General features: G+C 55.1%; 1 protein-coding gene across 1 annotated transcript in view; it reads left to right on the top strand.

Moving 5' to 3' along the window:
• STIM1 (stromal interaction molecule 1) overlaps positions 1 to 20,790 on the top strand; it is a 61,704-nt gene that overhangs the window by 11,410 nt on the left and 29,504 nt on the right. Inside the window, 1 exon segment of the mRNA XM_087936865.1 lies at positions 16,938 to 17,068. Within this exon segment, the coding sequence (XP_087792991.1) occupies positions 17,021 to 17,068 (48 nt within the window). The 5' untranslated portion in view covers positions 16,938 to 17,020.

Here is a 20,790-nt window from a genome sequence, read left to right as displayed (position 1 = left end):
GTTGGGTGAAGAAGAAGGTTGTGATCCAGGCATTGTGAATGTGGGAGTCTCGAGGGCTGAGCAATTGGCCTCTCTTCCAAAATGTTGTGTTAGAACAGGGGTCCCCAACCGTGGCCCCTTTAAGACCTGTGGACTTCAACTCCCAGAATCCCCCAGCCAGCATAGCTCGCTCTCTTGTAATCCCTTCCTCTGCAATCTCTCTCCACTTTAGGAGGTTAAGAGGAAAAAAGAAACAGACACGGCTGGCTGGGGAATTCTGGGAGTTGAAGTCCACCAGTCTTAAAGGGGCCACGTTTGGAGCCCTCTGGGTTAGAGCCTGTGTGATAGCGGCAGCCCTTGGACTTCTGTGCCACTTCCCATTGCTTTCCGGCCCCTCCCAAGCGGTCAGCCTCTGGCCCCCAACAGTCTGGCTCCTCATTCGGCCGACCTGGGAAGGACAGGAGGCTGAGTCAACCTGGAGCCAGTCGGGATCGAACTGCCCAACTGCCGACAGCTGGCGGTCAGTGCAGATAGAATTAGACAGTCCTCCGGGTAGCCCTCAAGCCACAAGGGAGCCCCAAATCTCTGCGGTTAAATGACACGTTTGTCAAGCAAGCTTTGCCTCGTTTTACGACCTCCCTTTTGCCATGGTTGTTCAGCGAATCACCGCAGTTGATAACTTGGTACCCTGGTTGTTAAGGGGATCCCCGTTGAGTCTGCTTGTCGGAAGGCCGCCCGAGGGGGATCGCGTGACCTTGGGACCCAGCCAACGGTCATAAGGATGAGTCAGCTGCCAAGCACCTGAACTTTGATGACATGGTCACTAAGTGAAATGTTGTAAGTTGAGGGCCCCCTGGGCTGCGTACCTTTATCGGCACTAACTAGGGAAGAAGAGGTGCTGTTGAGGGCCTCCTGCCCTCCCCGGAGAGCCCCCTGCCTGAAATGGTAGGTAGGGTCTCCTGCTCGAGCAGGGGGCTGGACTAGAGGACCTCCGAGGTCCCTTCCAGCTCCATTCTGATTGTCTGAGGCTCATAACTCTTGGAAGCGAGGAAGGCTGGTGGCTGAGAGCCAACCCTGGTTTAGGCCAGGGGGTCTGAGGAAAGGAGCCGGCTAAATTAGCACCTCCCGCTCGGCTGCGCTTGCCACTCCTCGATTAGGAGCTGGTTTGGATCCAAGCGGCGGCGGCGGCTGCATTTTCGCCCCTCTTTAGCCTGCCGAGCCGTCGCCATCTTCGTGGTCAGGCCCTTACGCTCTACCGGTTGGACCTCTTAGTGGCGATGGCAGACGGTCTAATCCCCTTGGAGAGGGTTGATTCTGAAAATCCTTGCTGGCGTCCAGCTTCCGAGTGAACGAGCGAACGAGGGAGGGAAGGAGGTTTCATGTTTCTCTGGTCATAAATAACCCCAGGAGAACGGGAGGGCCGAGCCGGGTTGGTCCCTGCGGGAGGCAGCGGGCAGGGCCGGTTGGGAATGCTGGGAAGAGGGGCCGGCTGGAACCGGGGCCGGCGGCCTTAAGGCATTTCCAGCAAGCAGCGCCCGATTGCCAGAAGAACGGCATGCCAAGATATTCTCTCTCTCTCTCTCACACACACACACCCCAAGAGCCGGTTCTTCCTCCAGTCAGAGTCTTCCGGAGAACTGGGTGCAAGAACTGGCGTCTTTCCGGTCAGGGCCCCCGTCATTGGCCGGAAAGAGCCGCCGGGGCCACTGGGACTCTTGGTTGGCAGGTGGAGAAGGCTGGGATGGCGGCTGGCCGGAGCTGAGGCCAGGAAGGGGGTCCGGGGGAGGCTCCCGAGCTGCTCCCCAAGGGCCCCCCCCTGCCTTGTGGCCTGGTGAGCCAGAGGGGGAGGCCGCGTTGGTTGGGTTGAAGACCCAACTGCAGAACATAGAAGAATAGGTTGGAAGGGATCTCGGAGGTCTTCTAGTCTAACCCCCCGCTGGAGCAGGGTACCCTATGCCAGCCTGGTCAAATGGAGGTTCAGCCTCTTCTTGAAAACCTCCAGGGAGGGGCTACGATTTCTGGGGACGAGCCGTTCCACGGAATAACAGAGTTGGAAGAGACCTTAGAGGTCTTGTAGTCCAACCCCCTGCTAGAGCAGGAGACTGTCCCATTTCAGACCGGTGGCTGTGCAGTCTCTTCTTAAAAAGCCACCAATGACGGAGCACCCAGAACTCCTGGTGGGAAGCTGTTCCGCCGGTTAAATAGTCTTCCCTGTTGGAAAGTTTCTCCTTAGTTCCAGGTTGCTTCTCTCCTTGCTAGTTTCCCTCCATCGCTTCTTGTCTGGCCTTCTGGGGTTTTGGGGACCAGGCTGACTCCTCCTTCTTCTTTGGGGCAGCCCCTGAGATATGGGAAGGCTCCTCTTGTGCCACCCATCCTTCCCTGGGCTAGATATATTCCTAGTTCCCTCCCTCTCCTGCCTAGTTCTTCATCCCCGGAAGGACCCAGTTTTGGCACCCCTTTCTCCCCTGATCGGAAGAGAAACCCTAACGCTAAGCCATCATCCTTCTCGCTTATACCCCCAGTTTATGACTTGGCCTGTTTATGTGGCCCTAACTGATGGTGGCTTCCCACAAATGTGGCTCGGCACACTGCACACCCCTCCACACCCCGTTTGTGCAGTGCGAGAGTGAAGCCAAAGGAACACGTTCCTCTCCTGCCGGTCGCAGGTCATCCCGGAATTGTCCCCAGATCTCACAGAGAGGGGACACGTGGCCGGGCCTTCCAGCCCCAAAATCTGAGGGTGCCATGTTCTCTGCCCCCATGGCCTGCAAGTCCACCCTTCTGGAACCTTCTCTCTTCAGGGGACAGCATCCAGCTGGGTGCTTCAGGAGCCCTAAGCTGCAACCCCCGGACACGGTGAGAACAGAGGTTGGCAAGGCCGAAGAAGAAGCTGTTCCGTCCTCCAGGCTGCCCCCAAGGGGGCTTTTTCCAAAAGGCACCCGGACTTTCTTGGGTTTGTCCCTTGAAAACGGCTCGCTTCTCCTCCAGGACGCCCCTCTGGTTGAGCTGGTGGCTGGGGTTTTTCTTGGCCTGGGCCCCAAGCAATGGTGAAATGCTACCGGTTCTACCCTGGTTCACCTGACCCGGTAGTAAAATTTCTACTGGTCCGGCTGAACGGGTGGTAAAGAAAGCCTCTGAGGATCAGCTGAGAGGAGAAAGAAGGGAAAAGCTCAGGGTCGACCCTCCCACTGGACCCCGCGCCTTTCTCCCCTTCATCCTCTCAGCTGATTGGCGTCCGCAGGTGTGGGGAAAGTGCACGATCTTCGAACCGTAGGGAACGGGGTAGAATCCCTCCGCTGGCCCCGAGCAAGAGTGGCGGCTTTGGTTTTGCTTCCCCGGAGGGAGGCTCTGGGCCATGCTGGCTTTCTGGCTCCTCCGCCCTCTTCCTCGGTGGCACGGACTCTCCTCTGGCCTCTCGGGCAGGCGAGCAGATTCTCTGTGGTGCCCGAGTCAGGAAAACGTTTTCTACCTTTGGGGCAGGAGAGGGGAGGGGAAACGGCTTATTTGCACCCTTCCTGATCCTTTGTGCTGGCTCCGGCCTGCTCCCTCTGCCCCCACCAGAGGCTGCCCGGCTACCAGTGGCCGTGGCAGTGCCCGGGTGCTGATTCACAGGGTGCTGGAAACTCAGTGCGGAGCATCTGGGCCTCCTCTGGAGAAAGGCCCTCTTGGGGTCCTTGCAGGATGGAGAGGGATCCTGTGTTTCAAGATCCTTTCGATTAACTTCCAAAGCGTTTTTTAGTCCATCCTTGTCTTCTAAATTTCATACCATGGCTTTGTGGTTTGATATTTCATCTACATGCTGCCCAGAGTCCCTCTGTGAAGGAGATGGAGGATGCACAGTTTAAAATTAGAGAGAGAGAGATGTGAGACTGAGAGGGAGGGAGGGAAAGAGAGAGAGAGAGAGAGAGAGACAGGTGGATGGAGGGAATGGATGGGCAGGTAGATATTAGAGAGAGTGGCTAGAGATAGATAGATGCCGAGAGGTAGACGGACAGACAGACAGGTAATTTAGATAAAAATGGGAGAGATAAGAGAGAGAGACAGATACACAGATAGAGAGGGAAAGAGAGAGAAATAAAAATTTTAAAAGTAGATAAGCAGACACGAAAGAGATCCGTATAGAGCCGTGATGGCAAACCGATGGCACGAATGCCGGAAGCAGCACACAGAGCCATTACTGCCAGCACACAGAGCCCCTGACCATGGCAGGTCTACTGCACAGGCGTGTGCACCGCCTGTCCGACAGCTGATGGGCCGGTATCTGGGGCACATGCGCAGGGGGCAGGGGGGCCTGCATGCATGGCCTTCTGAATGCTGGCACACGCGCGTGCAATTAATCGGCACAGGGGCCCAGAAAGGTTAGCCTCCACTGATAGAGAGGGATAGAGAGAGAGAGAGAAAGAGAAATAAAGGCATAAAAAGGTAGAGAAAGACGGGCGGAGGAATGAGAGGGAAGAGAGCAAGATTGCCCCAGTGTTCTCTATTGGAAACCCTGCTGGACTTTTCTGCCATGTCATTCCCCCAGGAGAGGGTGGATGGCTACGGTTAGGAGGACAGCAGAAGATAATCCTAATCCAGGAAGTGAGCCCTCTTGTCCGGGGCAGGAACCGGTTGTGTTTCCCTCCCAACGGAGGAGGAGGAGCAGCGCATAACATGGGCAAGGAAATGGGCTCGCTCTCGCTGGGGCGGGAAGCCTGGAGGGAGGATGCGCAGCCAGGCAGAGGCCTCAGGATCTCGGCTCCCCTCCCGGGGGGCGGTGAGGTGGGGGCTCGGAGGGACCCTGGGATCTGCCTCCCGCTGCTCCTTTGGTGGGTCTCCTGCCCCTCCTGCCGTCGGAGGAGCCTTGTGCCAGGGAGGGTCCACCCAGCCACCAGGATGATTGAAGGCCTGGAGAGTCAAACGTAGGAAGAAGGGTTACAGGATTTGGGTTTGGCCAGTCTAGAGGAAAGAAGGACCGGGGGGGGGACATGAGAGCATCTTCCAGTATTGGAGGGGCTGCCCCAAAGAAGAGAGAGAGGGGGGGGTCAAGCTTTTCTCCAAAGCCCCCTGAAGAGGCAGGAGAAGAAGCAACGGAGGGAAACTAACCCAGGAGAGAAGCAACCGGGAATTCAGGAGGGATTTCCTGAAAGTGAGAACAGTTAACCAGTGGAACTACTTGCCTCCAGAGGTTGTGGGTGCTTCGTCAGTGGAGGTTTTTAAGAAGAGACTGGACAGCCATTTGACCGGAGTGATAAAAAGGCCTCCTGCTTGAGTAGGGGGTTGGACTAGATGACCTCCAAGGTCCCTTCCGACTCCTGTTAATTCTGTTATTCTGATTTACCTGTCTGAGTAATGGGTGGACCATATAGATGTCCTTGATATAGCCCTTGGGGGGAGGGAGCAGGGTCTGAACCAGGAACCTTTGGGGTGGGGCCGAGAGCTTGAAGGCGGGAGGATTTTACGTTTCCCTCCCCAAATCGGCTGGAGGCCTCCCGCTGCTTCCCTCGGCTCCCACAGCAACCCAGCGCTTGTCCTGCCAAGGGCTCTTCCGCAGGGACGGGGGGGGGGGGGGGCGATAATCCCCAGGCCGGAGTGGACTTGCCGCCAGAGCATCGAAGGAGAAGCCAGGAGGAGGCTGGCCGGCCCCGGGGCGGCAATTCCTGGATCTAATACAATGGGAGAAGAGGGGAAGGAGGAAGAGAAAGAAAAAAGGGAAGGAGGAGGAAGAAGGAAAGAGGAAGAGAAGGAGGAGGAAGAAGAGAAAGGAAGAGAGGAGGCAGAGGAAGAAGAGGAGAAAGTTGGAGGAAAAAGGGAAGAAGAGAGGAGGAGAATGGGAAGAGGAAGAGGAACAGAAAGGAAGGAGGAGAAGGAAGGAGGAAGAGAAAGAAAAAAGGGAAGGAGGAGGAAGAAGGAAAGAGGAAGAGAAGGAGGAGGAAGAAGAGGAGAAAGGAAGAGAGGAGGCAGAGGAAGAAGAGGAGAAAGTTGGAGGAAAAAGGGAAGAAGAGAGGAGAATGGGAAGAGGAAGAGGAACAAAAGGAAGGAAGAGAAGGAAGGAGGAAGAGAAAGAAAAAGGGAAGGAGGAGGAAGAAGGAAAGAGGAAGAGAAGGAGGAGGAAGAAGAAGAGAAAGGAAGAAGAGGAGAAAGTTGGAGGAAAAAGGGAAGAAGAGAGGAGGAGAATGGGAAGAGGAAGAGGAACAGAAAGGAAGGAGGAAGAGAAGGAGGAGGAAGAAGAGGAGAAAGGAAGAAGAGGAGAAAGTTGGAGGAAAAGGGAAGAAGAGAGGAGGAGAATGGGGAGAGGAAGAGAGCAGAAAGGAAGGAGGAAGAGGAAGAAACAAGGTTTGCTGAGGAAGAAAAAGGAGGAGAAGGAAGGAGAAATGAGTGATACATGTGTGTGGAGGGTGGGGGGGCAGGTTGTGTTTGTGTATATAGAGAGGAAGTTTTATTTTTAGAGTGGGATAAACTTCCTTTCCCTGGGATCCTCCGTATATTATCGGTGCCTGTTAAGTGACTTGGTCGTGAGTAGCACCAGTTTCTCATCCGGTGACCGAAGGGGCCCACACATTTATCTTGGGGGGGCTGCTCCATCCAAAGGGACTGGTGGGATCCCCTCAAGCCCTTCGGCCCTCCCCCTCTGTGCCCAGTAAGAGGGCCTGGCTGGTCTAGGGGAGAGAAGGGCCAGGGGAGGCGGGAGAGCAGCCTTCCAAGAGTTGAGGGAGGGGCTGCCCCAGAGAGGAGGAGGAGGAAGGGGGGGTCAAGCTCTTCTCCAAAGCCCCCGAAGGCCAGACGAGGAACGATGGGTGGAGACTGACCAAGGAGAGATTCAGCCTGGAAATAAGGAGGAACTTTCTGACAGGGAGAACAGAACAGAAGTTGCCCTCGGAAATTGTGGGAGCTTCATCATCCCTGGAGGCTTCCAAGAAGAGACTGGACTGCCCCTCTGTCAGAGAGGGTGTAGGGTCTCCTGCTTGGGTGGGTGGGGGTTGGACTAGATGACCTCCAAGGTCCCTTCCAACTGTGATTTTCATCTGTTATCTGCCGGGTTGCAAAAGGGGACCGCTCGATCCTGGGACCGAAGGCAGAGCTGACTCAGCTCTGGTTCTTCCTCCCTGTGTCCTGCCTTCACCTGTCCCCTTCACCTGTCCCCTTCGACAAAGACTTCCTGCTTTTAAGCTGCTCAGGAATCGTGCTGGGTCAGAGCTGGCCGCCTTGAGGGCACTGAAAGGCTCGTAAGGGACATTTTAGTTCTTTAAAAAGCGCAGAGGTGGCCAGCCATCAGTCTGACCTTAGAAAAAACCTTCAGAGGAGGATAACGGGGTAGGAAACGCAAGAAGTGGCCACTTGCCTGCGGTCGTTCTGGCTCTCTCACCTGCAGTGTTTTACAGTACAGGTGCTGGACGGCCATTGGTCTGAAATGGGGTGGGGTCTCCTGCTTGAGCCAGGGGGGGTTGGACTAGAAGGCCTTCAGGGTCCCTTCCAACTCTGGCATTCTGCTCTCAGCATCCCGCTGCTTACCTCGGGGGGGAAGCGGGGGGGCTCTGGGGCTCTGCACCTGGGCACCCATTCTTCCCTTCCTCACAGGGGCCTTCAGCACTTCAGGCAGCCCCAGCCCCGTCGCCCTGCTGCCTGACCCGAAGGCTCCTCCCTGCTTGCCTTTGGAAGGGGTTCTGGCCCGGTTCCCAGGAGGGGTTTTCCCAGGACAGAACCTGGAATGCATTATGGTTTATTGAGCTTTTCTCTAAACCAGGGATCTCCAACCTTGGCCCGTTGAGCCTGGTGGACTTCCACTCCCAGAATCCCCCAGACAGCAAAGCTGGCTGGGGGATTCTGGGAGTTGAAGTCCTCCAGGCTCAACAGGCCAAGGCTGAGATCCCTGGGGATTCTGGGAGTTGAAGTCCTCCAGGTTTAACAGGGCCAAGGCTGGAGATCCCTGGGGGATTCTGGGAGTTGAAGTCCGCCAGGCTTAACAGGGCCAAGGCTGGAGATCCCTGGGGGATTCTGGGAGTTGAAGTCCGCCAGGCTTAACGTGGCCAAGGCTGGTCTTTACCACCTACTTCTTCCTGCTTGATTTGTGGCCGTGACAGGTGGAGGGGCGGGGGGAAGGAGGAGGACTCCAGCCCTCAGCTGGGACAGTGGCAGGCCAAGCGACCTGAATGGGCTCATCACAGGGTCGGCCTTTCTGGTTGCTAGGAGGCCAAACAAACGCATCCTTCCCAACACACGGTTGCCACCCAACATTCAAGGAAGCCTCTGGCGCCAATCAGGCCCTGCTTTGTGAATGGCTGCGTCGCTTTCTCACCCTCCCCGTTTGCACCTTGGACTCCCCCAAGGAATCAGTCGATCAAGGAAGCGGCGTCTCAGTCAGAGACCGGACTGCCATCTGTCAGAAACGGGGTCTTCCAACTTGGCAAGTTTAAGCCTTGTGGACTTCCAACTCCCAGAATTCCTGAGCTAACCTGACTGGAGGAGGAGGAATTCTGGGAGTTGAAGTCCACCAGGCTTAAGGCCCCTGGTCTAGGGTCTCCTGCTTGGGTGGTGGCCGGGGTTGTTGTTGGACTAGATGACCTCCAAGGTCCCTTCCAACTCTGTTATTGTGTTGTTATTAATCAGAATAGAGCTAGAAGGGACCTTGGAGATCTTCTAGCCCAGCCCCCACAAGCAGGAGAGCCTGTGTACCATTTCAGGCAAACGGCTGTCCGATCTCCTCTTAAAAACCTCCATTGACGGAGCAGTCAGAACTTCTAGTGGCGAGCTGTTCCACCGGCTAATTGTTCTTTAGGCAACCGGTTGTCCAGTCCCTTCTTGGAAACCTCGAGTGATGGATGAATTTCTGACGTTTTTCTGTCCGGGGATCCCACTAGCTCAAAATCTACTTGCCGGCGTGTTAATCCTGCCCTCCCGGCGGCCATCTTGGCTTTGTGTCTCTGACGTTGGGAGGGTTTTTGTGCTCAGGACTTTGGTGTTCAAATCCAGGAGACGACGGTCCCTTCGCTGCTCAATTTCTCTGCTGATTTTCTCTGGACGGGGCGTTTCCCCCCCCCCCCCACCTGTTTGTCTTGGAACGGCCGTCAGGAAGCGCTCCTGGACTTCCTGGAGTGAAGCACGGAGATGGTGCAGGAAGCCAGCACCAAACCCCGCTCCCAGCAGCTCTGCGTGGGTTGGAGCAGGGGTCCCCAGCCTCAGCCACTCGTGGGCTTAGGAAGAGGCAGCTGGCTCCTTCCACTCCGCCGTGGGCCCTGGGATGTCCTGGGATGTCGTGGTTGTTCCCCTTGGCTGCCCCTCCCCCCCACGGGGCCCAGCCCAAGGAGAGGCTGGGGCTTATGGGGCCAGAGGCCTCCTGAGGCCACCGAGGTTGGTCCCTGCACGCCTCCGCTTTCGGCCAAGGGCTGGGAGACGGTCAGTCGAGGAGGTTGAGGGCCTGAGAGAAGGAGGGTGCCGGTTTATAAGGCTAGGAATATTCTAGGAATATGGTTTGTAACAGACTCACCGAGGGGGCGGGGGAGGCCACAGAAAGCTGATCGATAGATAGGCAGACAGACAGATAGGAATGGATGGATGGATGGATGGATGGATGGATGGGTAGGTGGTAGGTGGAGGAAGGGAGGGAGGGAGGGAGATAAGGATGGACAGATGGGTGGATAGAGATAAGGATGGATAGGTGGATGGATGGATGGAGATAGATAGATAGGGATAGATAGGGGGAGGGAGGGAGGGAGGGAGATAAGGATGGACGGATGGGTGGATAGAGATAAGGATGGATAGGTGGATGGATGGATGGATGGATGGAGATAGATAGATAGGGATAGATAGAGGGAGGGAGATATGGATGGATAGAGATAGATAAGGATGGATAGGTGGATGGATGGATGGAGATAGATAGATAGGGATAGATAGGGGGAGGGAGGGAGGGAGATAAGGATGGACGGAAGGGTAGATAGAGATAAGGATGGATAGGTGGATGGATGGATGGAGATAGATAGGGATAGATAGGGGGAGGGAGGGAGGTACAGACAGACAGACAGACAGACAGACAGTGAATGGGTGATGGGGGCAGACAGGGAGAGAGGGAGCCTCGTGTCCGTCTTCCCTTGATTTCACTCCTACCCTCCTTGGCTTCCCCAACCTGCAGGCCCAGGTCAGAGCAGAGCCTTCTGCAGCTGGGCCGCCTTCTCCTTCCGGGATATCGGGATAGAAACCCGGTGATTCCGGAGCCAGAAGTTAATGGGGCCCATCTGGAGGGAGCCTGCTTGGGAATGTTTGTGGCTGCCAGAGTCAGAAGCCTCCCGTTTCTCACCAGGGTCCTTCAGGGCAGCCTGGGAATCTCCAAGCCCGGCTGTTCTGGAGGATGCCCAGGTGGGGATATGCAGAGCCCACCCCGGGGCGGGAAGTTGGAGGAGGTGGGAGGAGGTGGGAGGAGGTGGGGAGGCCACCGCCCAGGGCTCCCCCAAACTTTCCTAGGTGATTCGGTCCTGAGAACAGAGCCCAGGGGGTCCATCTGCAACACCAGGGGTCTCCAATCTTGGCTACTTGTGGACTTCAACTCCCAGAATTCAAAGCAAAGCTGCCGGGGGAATTCTGGGAGTTGAAGTCCACAAGTCTTCAAGTGGCTTGGAGACCCCTGTGCAATGCAAGGATAGCAGAGCTGGAGGCAGGCGGGTGGTGGGGTGGGCCTGGCCCACGAATGGCATTGTTGCTTTGCCACCAGCAGGCTGGCACTGGGCCAGTCTGGCCAGTCAAGGGTGATTGTCCCTGGAAGGCAACCAATGGCTGGCAACGCATCCAACCACCTGCCTCCCACTCGGGCCGTTGAGCCGGAACGGTTGAGGGCGACCGATAAGAGGGAATAATTGCTGCTGAGGGTGGAACGGCGGGGTCCCTGGTGCTCTCTGAGCCTGGTGGTTTCCTTGTGGATGTTTCGTGACCCCACTAGGTAACGTCATCAGTGCTGGAAGGGAGGGAGATTTGCTGAGCAGAGGAGGAGGAGGAGGAGGAGGAGGAGGAGGAGGAGGACCATGGGGTCCTTGGTGGTCTCTGAGCTTGATTACTTTCCTGCAGACGTCTCATCGCCCCACTAGGGAACATCATCAGTGCTAAAGGGGGAGGGGCTTGCTCTATCTGCAGACAGCGTGACCGTGTCCGTGAAGGGCAAGGAGGAGGAGGGGGCAATTGTTGGAAGACCCCCCCACCCCCAGGAGTGCAGGGCTGGTTTCTTGGTCTCCCCTCCGCCCAGCTCCCCTGTCTCAAAGCAGGGTCCGGCAGCCCAGCCTTCCTCCTTGGCCGGGGGCTGCGGCCATTTGCCTCGGGGGCTCGAGATGCGTCCGTGCGCAGGCCTGGCGTTGTGCGTTGTGGCGGCTGGTGTGATTCCCAAGGGCGGGGGGGCTTTGGGGGGACTCCGCTCACACCCAGCGCCCGGGGGAGCCGGCCTGCGTTTATGGCCAGCCTCTTTCTGCCTCTGTCAAAAGGGCCGCCTAATTTTGGGCCGGGCTATTAATAGACTTGTATAAATCTCCCAACAAATACACGACTATAAATAAGAGAAAACTTGGAGTTTCTGGCTGCTGAGGAGACACATTGAACTTGGCTTGTGAGGAGAGGAGAGCTGCCAGGAGGGGCTGAGCCTCAGAACTGGGCCCTCCCGGGAGGTCTTCACAGCGGGACCGAGAGACAGGTTCGCCTAGCGGTCAGCCCCCACTCCCCCAACTTGGCCATTTGAAGACGGGTGGACTTCAACTCCCAGAATTCCCCAGCTAGCTTTGCCGGCTGAGGAATTCTGGGAGTTTGAAATCCACCCATCTTAAAGTGGCCAAGTTTGGAGACCTCTGGCCTACTGGTTAGGGCAGGAGGCACGAGAGACGGCTGGGTGACTTTGGTCCAGTCACGCTCATCCAACCCCCACCTCGCAGGGTCATTGTTGTGGGGAAAGGAGGAAGAGAGGAAGGGGTATTTTGTCTGATTGCTGTATTGAGTTATTTATTAAAGTAATAAAGGCAAAGTAAGTAAGGAAGGAAAAAAGGAAGGAAGGAAGGAAAAAGAAAGAAAAGAGAGAAAGAGAAAGAAGGAAAAAGAGAGAAAGAAAGAAGGAAAGGAGGGAGGGAAGGAAGGAAGGGAGGAAGGAAGGGTAGGGAGGAGGAAAGGAGGGAGGGAGGAAGGCCACCCCTGTTTTAAGGGGTCTGGCCATAACTCAGCCCCTGGGAAAGCCAGCAGATAGCATGAAATTGGCAAACTCCCAACAACGCGGAAGGCTCAATTGGATCAGAGCCGGTTCCTCACCAGGTTGGCAGAAAGCCTGAAGGGCCCGTCTTGATTCTCCTGCTGCTGGGACACCCCCACCCCCATACAAAGAGGGAAGGACCCCAAACACTCCCCCTTTTTCCTTTTTAAATGAGCTGCCGGGAGGGGTGTGTGTGGGGGGTGGGAGTGAGCCAGGAGAGGGCCCAGCCTTGAGGAGCGGTTCAAGCCCTTTGCAGCTATCCCAGGAATGCGGCTCTGCAAACTTTGGGGCTGGATGGTGTTTCTCTTAGCGCCGCCCTCCTGATTTTCTTTCCCCCTGCTTGCCAAAACACGAAGCAGGGAGACGCCGGCCTGTTTGTCTTCCGGGGGTGCTCATGTCGGGCCTCTCTGCGGCCGGCCGGCTTTTGGGGGGGGGGGGTGGAAGAGTCGCCATTTTCAGGCTCCCCATTCTTGGCCGCTCACTTCTCCCCTCCCTGCAGGTGCCCCTAATTTCAGGCTCCTTGACTGTCGACTGTCCATTTAGGGACTGTTACAAGGGGCCTGAAGAAAGTCCCTGTCCTTGCACTTGCGACCGTTCCCCGCATTTATGATGACCCCGTGGTAAATGTAAATTTCTATCGTTTCCAACCGATCTAACCAGCAAATCCCAAAGGCACAATTTCATTTTTTTCCCCCTGTCCAGAAGTGGTTTGCAGGTAGGAATGAAACCAGATATATTCTTTTCTGTGACTAAGCCAGTTCATTAAGAACCAGTTCTTGATGGGGGAATTTCTACCGTTCCTTGTCTTTTCAAAATGGTTTGAGCACTTCGTGCTTTTCAGCCCCTGCGTAGGCCGTGTGTGCTAGGAGGTGTTGACTCACAAAAGATGCTTCTTTTTCCCCCTGCTACGGCTTTCCACCCACGGCTTCCACGTCAGGTTGCAAAAGCGCGTTGGGCTTTTTTGCATCCTCACGTACACTGATGCAGCCACTGTGTAAGGCCAGGTTTCCCAAGCTCTAATGCTCTCACACGTTAAGAACAGGGGGTCTCCAAGCTCCTGTCCCCAAACTGCTTTTTCAAAAGGCAACTGGATTGTTTTTCCTTGAAGAGGTTTCGCTTCTCATCCAAGAAGCTTCTTCAGTTCTGACTGAATGGTGGAGGATGGGAGGATTTATATTCCTTGCAGTCCTCTGGTTGTTAGTACTCTCTCTGAGAGTCATTGAGGCCACTTGGAGGTTTATCTGTGCCCTCGGGGTCACCCAAATCAGAGTGCAAATGGGTGCGGAATCTTCTTGGATAAACCTCCAAGTGGCCTCAGCGATTCTCAGAGAGAGCGCTAACAACCAGAGGACTGCAACTAATATAAATCCTTCCACCTTCCATCATTCAATCAGAACCGAAGAAGCTTTTTGGATGAGAAACAAAATGTCTTCAAGGAAGAACAAAGTCCAGTTGCCTCTTGAAAAAAGCGCCCCGTGGCCTGGATGGATGAGAACCTCCATAGATATTTAACTTGGGGACTTCAACTGTTGGAAGTCTGTAAGTCTTAAAGTTGCCAAGGTTGGAGGTTCTTGATTAAGAACACAAGAGCCTGGCTGGGCCTGGGGGCCGTCTGGATGCCTTTGGAGGACTCATAAGCTTGGAGTAGAGAGTGAAGAGCTCCTTTCCCCTGTGACTTTCCCTCCGGCAGTATTTTGGGCCAGTATTTGGAGAGGGTTCAGAAGACCGAAGCCTATCTGCCTTGTATCCAAAAGGTTGGCCACCGCTGTTCTAGTCCAACCGCCACCTCAAGCCAGGAGGCCCTCGACCATTTCAGACAAGCGCTTCAGCACCCAGAACTTCTGGTGGCAAACTGGTTATTTGTCAGAAAATTCTCCTTCATTCCCGGTTGCTTCTCTCCTTGATTAACTTCCATCCGTTGCTTCCTCTCCTGCCTCTTCTGGGGCTTTGGAGAAGAGCTTGACCCCCGCTTCTTCCCTGGGGCTCCCCTCAGATGCTGGAAGGCTGCCCTCCTGTCGCCCCCGGCCCTTCTCCTCCTTAAACGAGACCCACCCAGTTCCTGCAGCTGTTCTTCATGTGTTTTGATGGTCCCTTGCACAAATAACACTTGGCTGCCTTGTGCAAGTCAGCATGGAGAGACGCTGCCCGTTACGCCCGCCGTTGTGGAGAGTCGGATGAGCCGGCTGGGAAAAATAACTGCCGAGCAGGACCTTCCGTGTTTGATTTGTGGCTGTGCCCACCGTTGGGTCACTTTCCTTCCCGCAGAGCCGTTTAGCCAGTCGGGGCACGTGAGGCCTTCCAAGGAAGCGGCCTCCCTTTGTGCCCCACCCTGATAATGCCTGGCTCTGCTCCAGCCGTTTCTGACGTTGGCATGGTGCACGCCGGGCGAGGCTGGCAGGTTCCCTGCAGGAGACACGGAGGCAGCCTTGCGCCTGCCTTGGCTGGGCTCAGCCCACCCGTCTTTTCCCACCCGGCCTCTTCCGTCCCCCCTCCCAGCCCAGCCCTCCAGCATTGGGCAATGCAGAGGGAGGGGAGGGGGCCCCCTGCGGCTGCCCAGAGTGGCCGTTTGTATTTATGGGCACGCAGTACGACGGATTTGCCCGTTGGGTTCATTGGGACGTTGATCCTTCCTTCGTTCTCTGCTTCCCCTCCAGTGGTGCCTTTTGGGTTTCAACTTGGCGTCTCTTAAGATCCTAGAATCCTAAGGCTGGGAGGGAGCTTGAAGGTCCTCTAGCCAACCCCCTGGGTCAAGCCAGGAGACCTTATTCCATCCCAGCCCAATGGCTGCCCGGTGTCTGTTTAAAAACTTCTCGTGTTGTGGAGCACCACAACTTTCTGGAGGCAAGAAATTCCTCCGATTAATGGTCCTCACGTCCAGGACTGCTTCGTTCCAGGTGGCTCCCACCTTTTGCTTCCCGTCCTGCCTTTGGGGGCTTTGGAAAATAGGAGGACCCGCCCCCCGTCCTCCTCCTCTTTGGGGCAGCCCCTCAAATGCTGGAAGGCTGCTGTCGTGTCCCCCCTGGTCCTCCTCTTCCTCCCAGTTCCTGCAACCGTTCTTGGTAGGGCTTGCCCTCCAGGTCAGAGGTCCCCAAAGTTTCCGGCTTTGAGAGGGGGTGGGGGGTGGGAGGGGCTGGCTAGGCATGTGTGTGTGTGTGTGTGTGTGTGTGTGTACAGCTGTATTTGTGTCAGGGATGTGCACGTGTGCCTGCAGCTCCCTTAAGTGGCATAGGCACGTGCTCACCGACTGCTCACGCAAGGGAGGGGGTGTGTGCATGTGCACGTTTACTGGCCATTTCTGCAGCCCCCTTGCAAACCCCTCGTGGTGACAAACAAGTAACAACCAGGAGGAGAAAAGGTTGTAAACTGGGACAAACCTCACCGAACAACTTAGCAACATAAACTTGGGGCTCCGTTGTGGTTGTAAGTGGAGGACCAGCGGCGTGGGGCAAAGCCAAGCATGGCGTGCCCTGCAGGAACTAAGCAGGCTGCAAAAGTGACAGCGGGAGGATGGTCCTGTCAGGCCTGCCACTATCAGTTTGGTCCTCCGGCGGCCCCCCTAGGGCATTCAGTGGCAGGCGGGCGGGAGGCTCATCCGCCTGCAGCTGCCCCAGCCACGCTTCCTTCCTCCCGCTGCTGCTGCTGCTCCTCCTCCGAGTGTGCCCAGGGTGACTCAGCCGGCTGAGCCGCTCGCTCTTCCGCTGGCACCTGCACGCTGGGCAGGAGGTGGGCGGCGTTCATAGCCTCTGACTCACCGGGCACTTTTGGCTTGGCACACCCGGCTGGCTGGCGGAGCTCGGGGGGCTCTCTGTGAGGCGGAGCTGTGGGGTGCAGGGGCCTTCCAGGGTGAAGCCCTGCCGGCCAGCAGTGGGCACATTGGAGTTGGGGGGTGGGGGGGTGAGAAAGTGTGGATCTGAAACACGAGAGGAGGGGGGTGGGGGGGGCGCTGGCCTGCTTGGAATCCCTCCAGCAGCCGCTGGGCTAGAAAGGGAAGCTTCAAGTCAGGGGCCTCCAACCTGGGTCGCTTTGAGACTCGTGGACTTCAATTCCCAGAATTCCCCAGCCAGCCATGAATGATAGAGTTGGAAGAGACCAGAAGGGCCATCTAAGTCAGGGCCCTCCAACCTGGGCTGCTTTGAGACTTGTGGACTTCAACCCCCAGAATTCCCCAGACAGCCGGGAATGATAGAGTTGGAAGAGACCAGAAGGGCCATCTAAGTCAGGGGCCTCCAACCTGGGCCCCTTTAAGACTTGTGGACTTCAACCCCCAGCAAAGCTGGCTGAGGAATTCTGGGAGTTGAAGTCCACAAATCTTAAAGTGGCCAAGTTTGGAGACCTCTGTTTTAAGTGCAGGAAGTCCTCGACTTACGACCACAACGGAGCCCAAAGTTTCCGTTGTCAAGTGGGACATTGGTTAAGTGAGTTTTGCCCCATTTTAGGACCTTTCTGGGCCACAGTTGTTAAGCGGATCACTGCAATTGATCAGTTAATACGTTACAAAGGCACCGAAACAGTGACTTGTGACCATTTTCCACACTTACGACTGTTGTAGCCTCCCCTTGGTCAACTGCAGTGACTCCCTTAAGGACCGTGGCAAGGGAGGTTGCAGAAGGGGCCCAAACTCCCTGAACAACCGTTTCACTTAGCAACAGAAATTCCGGGCTCCTTTGTGGCCGTAACCCGAGGACCGGATACGAATCCCCCCCGCTAGGCCTGGGGGTCCCCTCCCCCTCCCCAGGTGTTTCTAACTCTGCCCCCCTCCTCCCCCTCGCAGAGTTCTGCCGCATCGACCGGCCCCTGTGCCAGCAAGAGGAGGAGCAGCTCAGCTTCGAAGCCGTGCGCAACATCCACAAGCAGATGGACGACGACGCGAACGGCAATGTGGACGTGGAGGAGAGCGATGAGGTGAGGGACCCTCCCCCCGGGGCTGCCTCCCCTTCCCCGCCCCCTTTCAGGTGGTCCGGGGTAGAAGGGGGCCTGTGCTCCGCGGAAGCTGGCAAGGGACTATCAGGCAGAGGCCTCGCAGGCTCGATGGACGCTCCAGTGCCACCCACCACCCCCACCCTCCTCCTCCTCCTCCTCAGCCCCACACCACTCCCTGCCCCGCCCCCCACACCACTCCAACCCACGGCTGCTCCCTTTCCTGCCCCCAGTCCCATCAGCCGTCGGCAGCATCCGCAGAAGGGAAGAGGACGGACCTCACTGGCTCCGGGCCAGCCTGAGTCCTCCAGAACAAGACAGCACAGAGTAGAGGATCAAGGGGAGGGGGGAATAGGAATAGAATAGAGGGAATAGAATAATGTAGAATAGAGTAGAATAGAATAGAACAGAATAGAACAGAGAATTAGGAATAGAGAATAGAATAGAATAGAATAGAATAGAATAGAATAGAAATAAGAATTAGGAATAGAATAGAATATAGAATTAGGGAATGGAATAGAATAATACAGAATAGAATGGAATACACAAGAATAGAATTAGAATAGAATAGAATAGAATATAGAATAGAATAGAAGATGGAATAGAATAGAAAAGAAATAGAATAGAATAGAATAGAATAGAATAGAATAGAATAGAATAGAATAGAATAGAATAATAGGGTAGAATACAGAGTCAGTACAGAATGCAGAATAGAATAGACATAGAGAAGAGAAGAGAAGAGAAAAAGAACAGAATAGAATGCAGAGTCAATACAAAATAAAGAATAGAATAGAGAATAGAATTCTTTATTGGCCAAGTGTGATTGGACACACAAGGAATTTGTCTCTGGTGCATATGAGCTCACAGTGTACTACTGTAATATGACCTATTACTCGCTGTACTACAGCGAGTAATAGGTCACGGGTCATAAATCATAGTTGCAGTCATTAATCATAGGTTGCAAACTGCAACTGATAGGAGAAGATAGCAGGAAAGATGAGAAAAGATGCGGAAGGAGGCAGGGGGGCTGCGGGAATGAAAGCATCCATCAGAGCGATGACTCGGAAGGGAAAACTTGCTGTCTGGCTGGCCTGGCAGGCGATGCCCTTTGGCGGGGAGAAGCTGAAACGGATCCTGTCCAGGGCGCGAGGGGCCTGCTGATACTTTCTCGTCCCTCTTTCTGGCCCGCGCATTGTACAGGTCCTCCGTGGGAGCCGTTTTTTTTTCGGCAGTCCTAACTCTCCGTTGAGATCTCTGCCTGTCCTGCCGTGTCGAACCAGACAGTTCCCGGCTGAGCCTTTATGGATTCTTTCAGAGCTCAGACCCTTGAAAATGCCCTTCCGGGGGTCTCTCCGCCTGCCCAGGTTGCCATTCCCAGCCGGGGCTGGAGCTCAGCCTGGCCTGGCCTGCTCTGGTCTCCACATGGAAAAAGTTGACCCTCGTCTGCCTGGCCACCTGCTGCACTCGCTCTCGGGAAGCTGTAATTCGGCGGCTCTTTCTGTCCCGCGGCCAACGGCCCCGGCTGGGGAAGAGCAGGAAAGCAGCGTGTAACACACACACACACCCCGCGCTCTCTCTGCGTCTTTCGAGGACCCCCCTGTCCGCTTCGGAAGAGCCACAGTCCTTCCTAAAATGCCAGGTGCCATGTTTCTCTCAGGACAGATTCTCTTCCTGTTTACGACTTTGGCAACTGTTTTTCTGCAGAGTCAGGCTCACTTGGGTAAAAGCATGAAACCAAGTTTGCGTACATCAGTACCGTTTCCTGTACTGGAGGTTTTCAAGAAGAGATTGGTCTGAGATGGCAGGGGTTCTTTTCTGCCCCATGTAGGAGGTTGGACTAGATGACCTCCCAAGGCCCCCTTCCAACTCTCTTATTCTGTTAGACAATCTTTGGGATATTCCTTCCAGCCTTTTTCCTCATTTCACCCCAAGTTGCTTTTTCACCGCTTTTATTTTTAACACATTTCACCCTACTGGAAATCCTTTGTTTATCCCTTTTCTTCACCCCTTTCTAAAACCAACGTTCCTTCCGTCGGAATTGCTCTTCTTTTGCCAGCAAGGCGAAACAAGTCAACCCAGAGCAGCGTTTTTTCAACCCTGGCGACTATTAAGATGTGTGGGTGATTTAGTTCCCAGCGTGGCTGTCTGGGGAATTCTGGGAGTCGAAGTCCACCGGTCTTAAAATGGCAGAAGTTGAGCAAGGATCCCACCTATTCGGCATGGGTCAGTTTGAAGAACTCGGTCCAGTGCTGAAGGTTTCACATAGGTGAAAAGAAGGAGGATACCAGCCGTAAAGAATATTTGTAGCTCAGGGTTGAACTGAGAGGGTCCTGGGTGCTCTCTGAGCTTGGTGGTTTTCTGGTAGGCGTCTCATGACCCAGCTAGGGAACGTCATCAGTGCTAGATAGGATAAATCAGAGGCCGGCAAGACTTGGCAAGACTTGTGGACTTCAACTCCCAGAGTTCAACTCCCAGAGCTTTTCTGGCTGATGAACTCTGGGAGCTGAAGTCCACAAGTCTTAAAGCGGCAAGTTTGGGGACCCCCGAGACAAATGCTTGTGGGCCTGGAAACAGGAGCACTTGCCCGGGGGAAGACCGACTGGGACCCCTGGAAGAAGGGCATTGCAGAGCGGAGGGCCAAGGGGTCCAGAGGGGGCAGGACCTGGGGAAATGGCCCCACGCTCCGTAGGAGCAGCTCAGCCCCGGGAACCGATGTCCCAGGAAGGTTTTGGTTTCGTTTTTGCTGGACGTGACGAAACTCCCGGCTGGACGGCCATCAACGGGGGATGCTTTCCTTCCGGATTTGCCCACTAAGTCATGAGCGAGGGAGGCACCTTGGCTTCAATGGAGCCTCCCAGCCCCGGAGTCTATATTTAGGCTCAGTTCTCATGGCGGAAAGCTTGGCCCGGGGCCAGGAGGGCAATTGGGGGAGCCGCCTCTCCCTCCCAGGTGTGTCAGCAGAGCGGCTGGTGCCTTGAAACCTGTCTTTCCTGTTCCGCCTTCTGGCCTGGCAGGGCATCTCCCGGGCTCTAACAAGCCTTGGCGGGCTGGAGCTTGTGGGGTTTTCTTCCCTCCTTGGGGTGGGGGTGCTGCCCTTCTGTGATTCCCACCCACCCACCCACCCCCTCGGCTGGCTGGAGGGCAGTTTCCCAGGGAATTGCCTCATCTTGGGCACGGCTGAGCTAGCAGTTGATTGACGCCTTCTGCTTCCTAGGAGGAGTTGGGGCTCCTCTGGGGGCCGAGAGCGAGTCTTTTGGGGGTCTCCCGGTAGAATAAGATCAGGGCCTAGAAGAGAAGAGAAGAGAAGAGAAGAGAATATAGAATAAGAATAGAATAGAATAAAATATAGAATAAGAATAGAATAGAATATAGAATAAGAATAGAAAATAGAATAAAATAGAATATAGAATAAGAAAAGAATAGAATAGAACAGAATTCTTTTATTGGCCAAGTGTGGTTGGACATACAAGGAATTTGTCTTTCGTGCAAATGCTCTGTGTACATAAAAGAAAAGGTACATTTGTCAAGAGTCGAGAATCATCAGGTGCAACATTTAATGATAGTCACAGGGTACAATAAGCCATCAAATCATACTAGGAAACAGTCAATATAAATCGTGAGGATGCAAGGGACAAAGTCACAGTCATACAGTCACAAGTGGGAGGGGATGGGTGATAAGGAGTGATGAGAAGATTAACAGTAATAGT

The sequence above is a fragment of the Pseudonaja textilis genome, chromosome 7 (assembly GCF_049901715.1).
Source record: "Pseudonaja textilis isolate UNSWEBS1 chromosome 7, rPseTex1.2, whole genome shotgun sequence".
Taxonomy (NCBI): domain Eukaryota; kingdom Metazoa; phylum Chordata; class Lepidosauria; order Squamata; family Elapidae; genus Pseudonaja; species Pseudonaja textilis.
The sequence above is the reverse complement of the archived record's forward strand: the minus strand, read 5'-3'. Positions and strand labels throughout refer to the sequence as shown.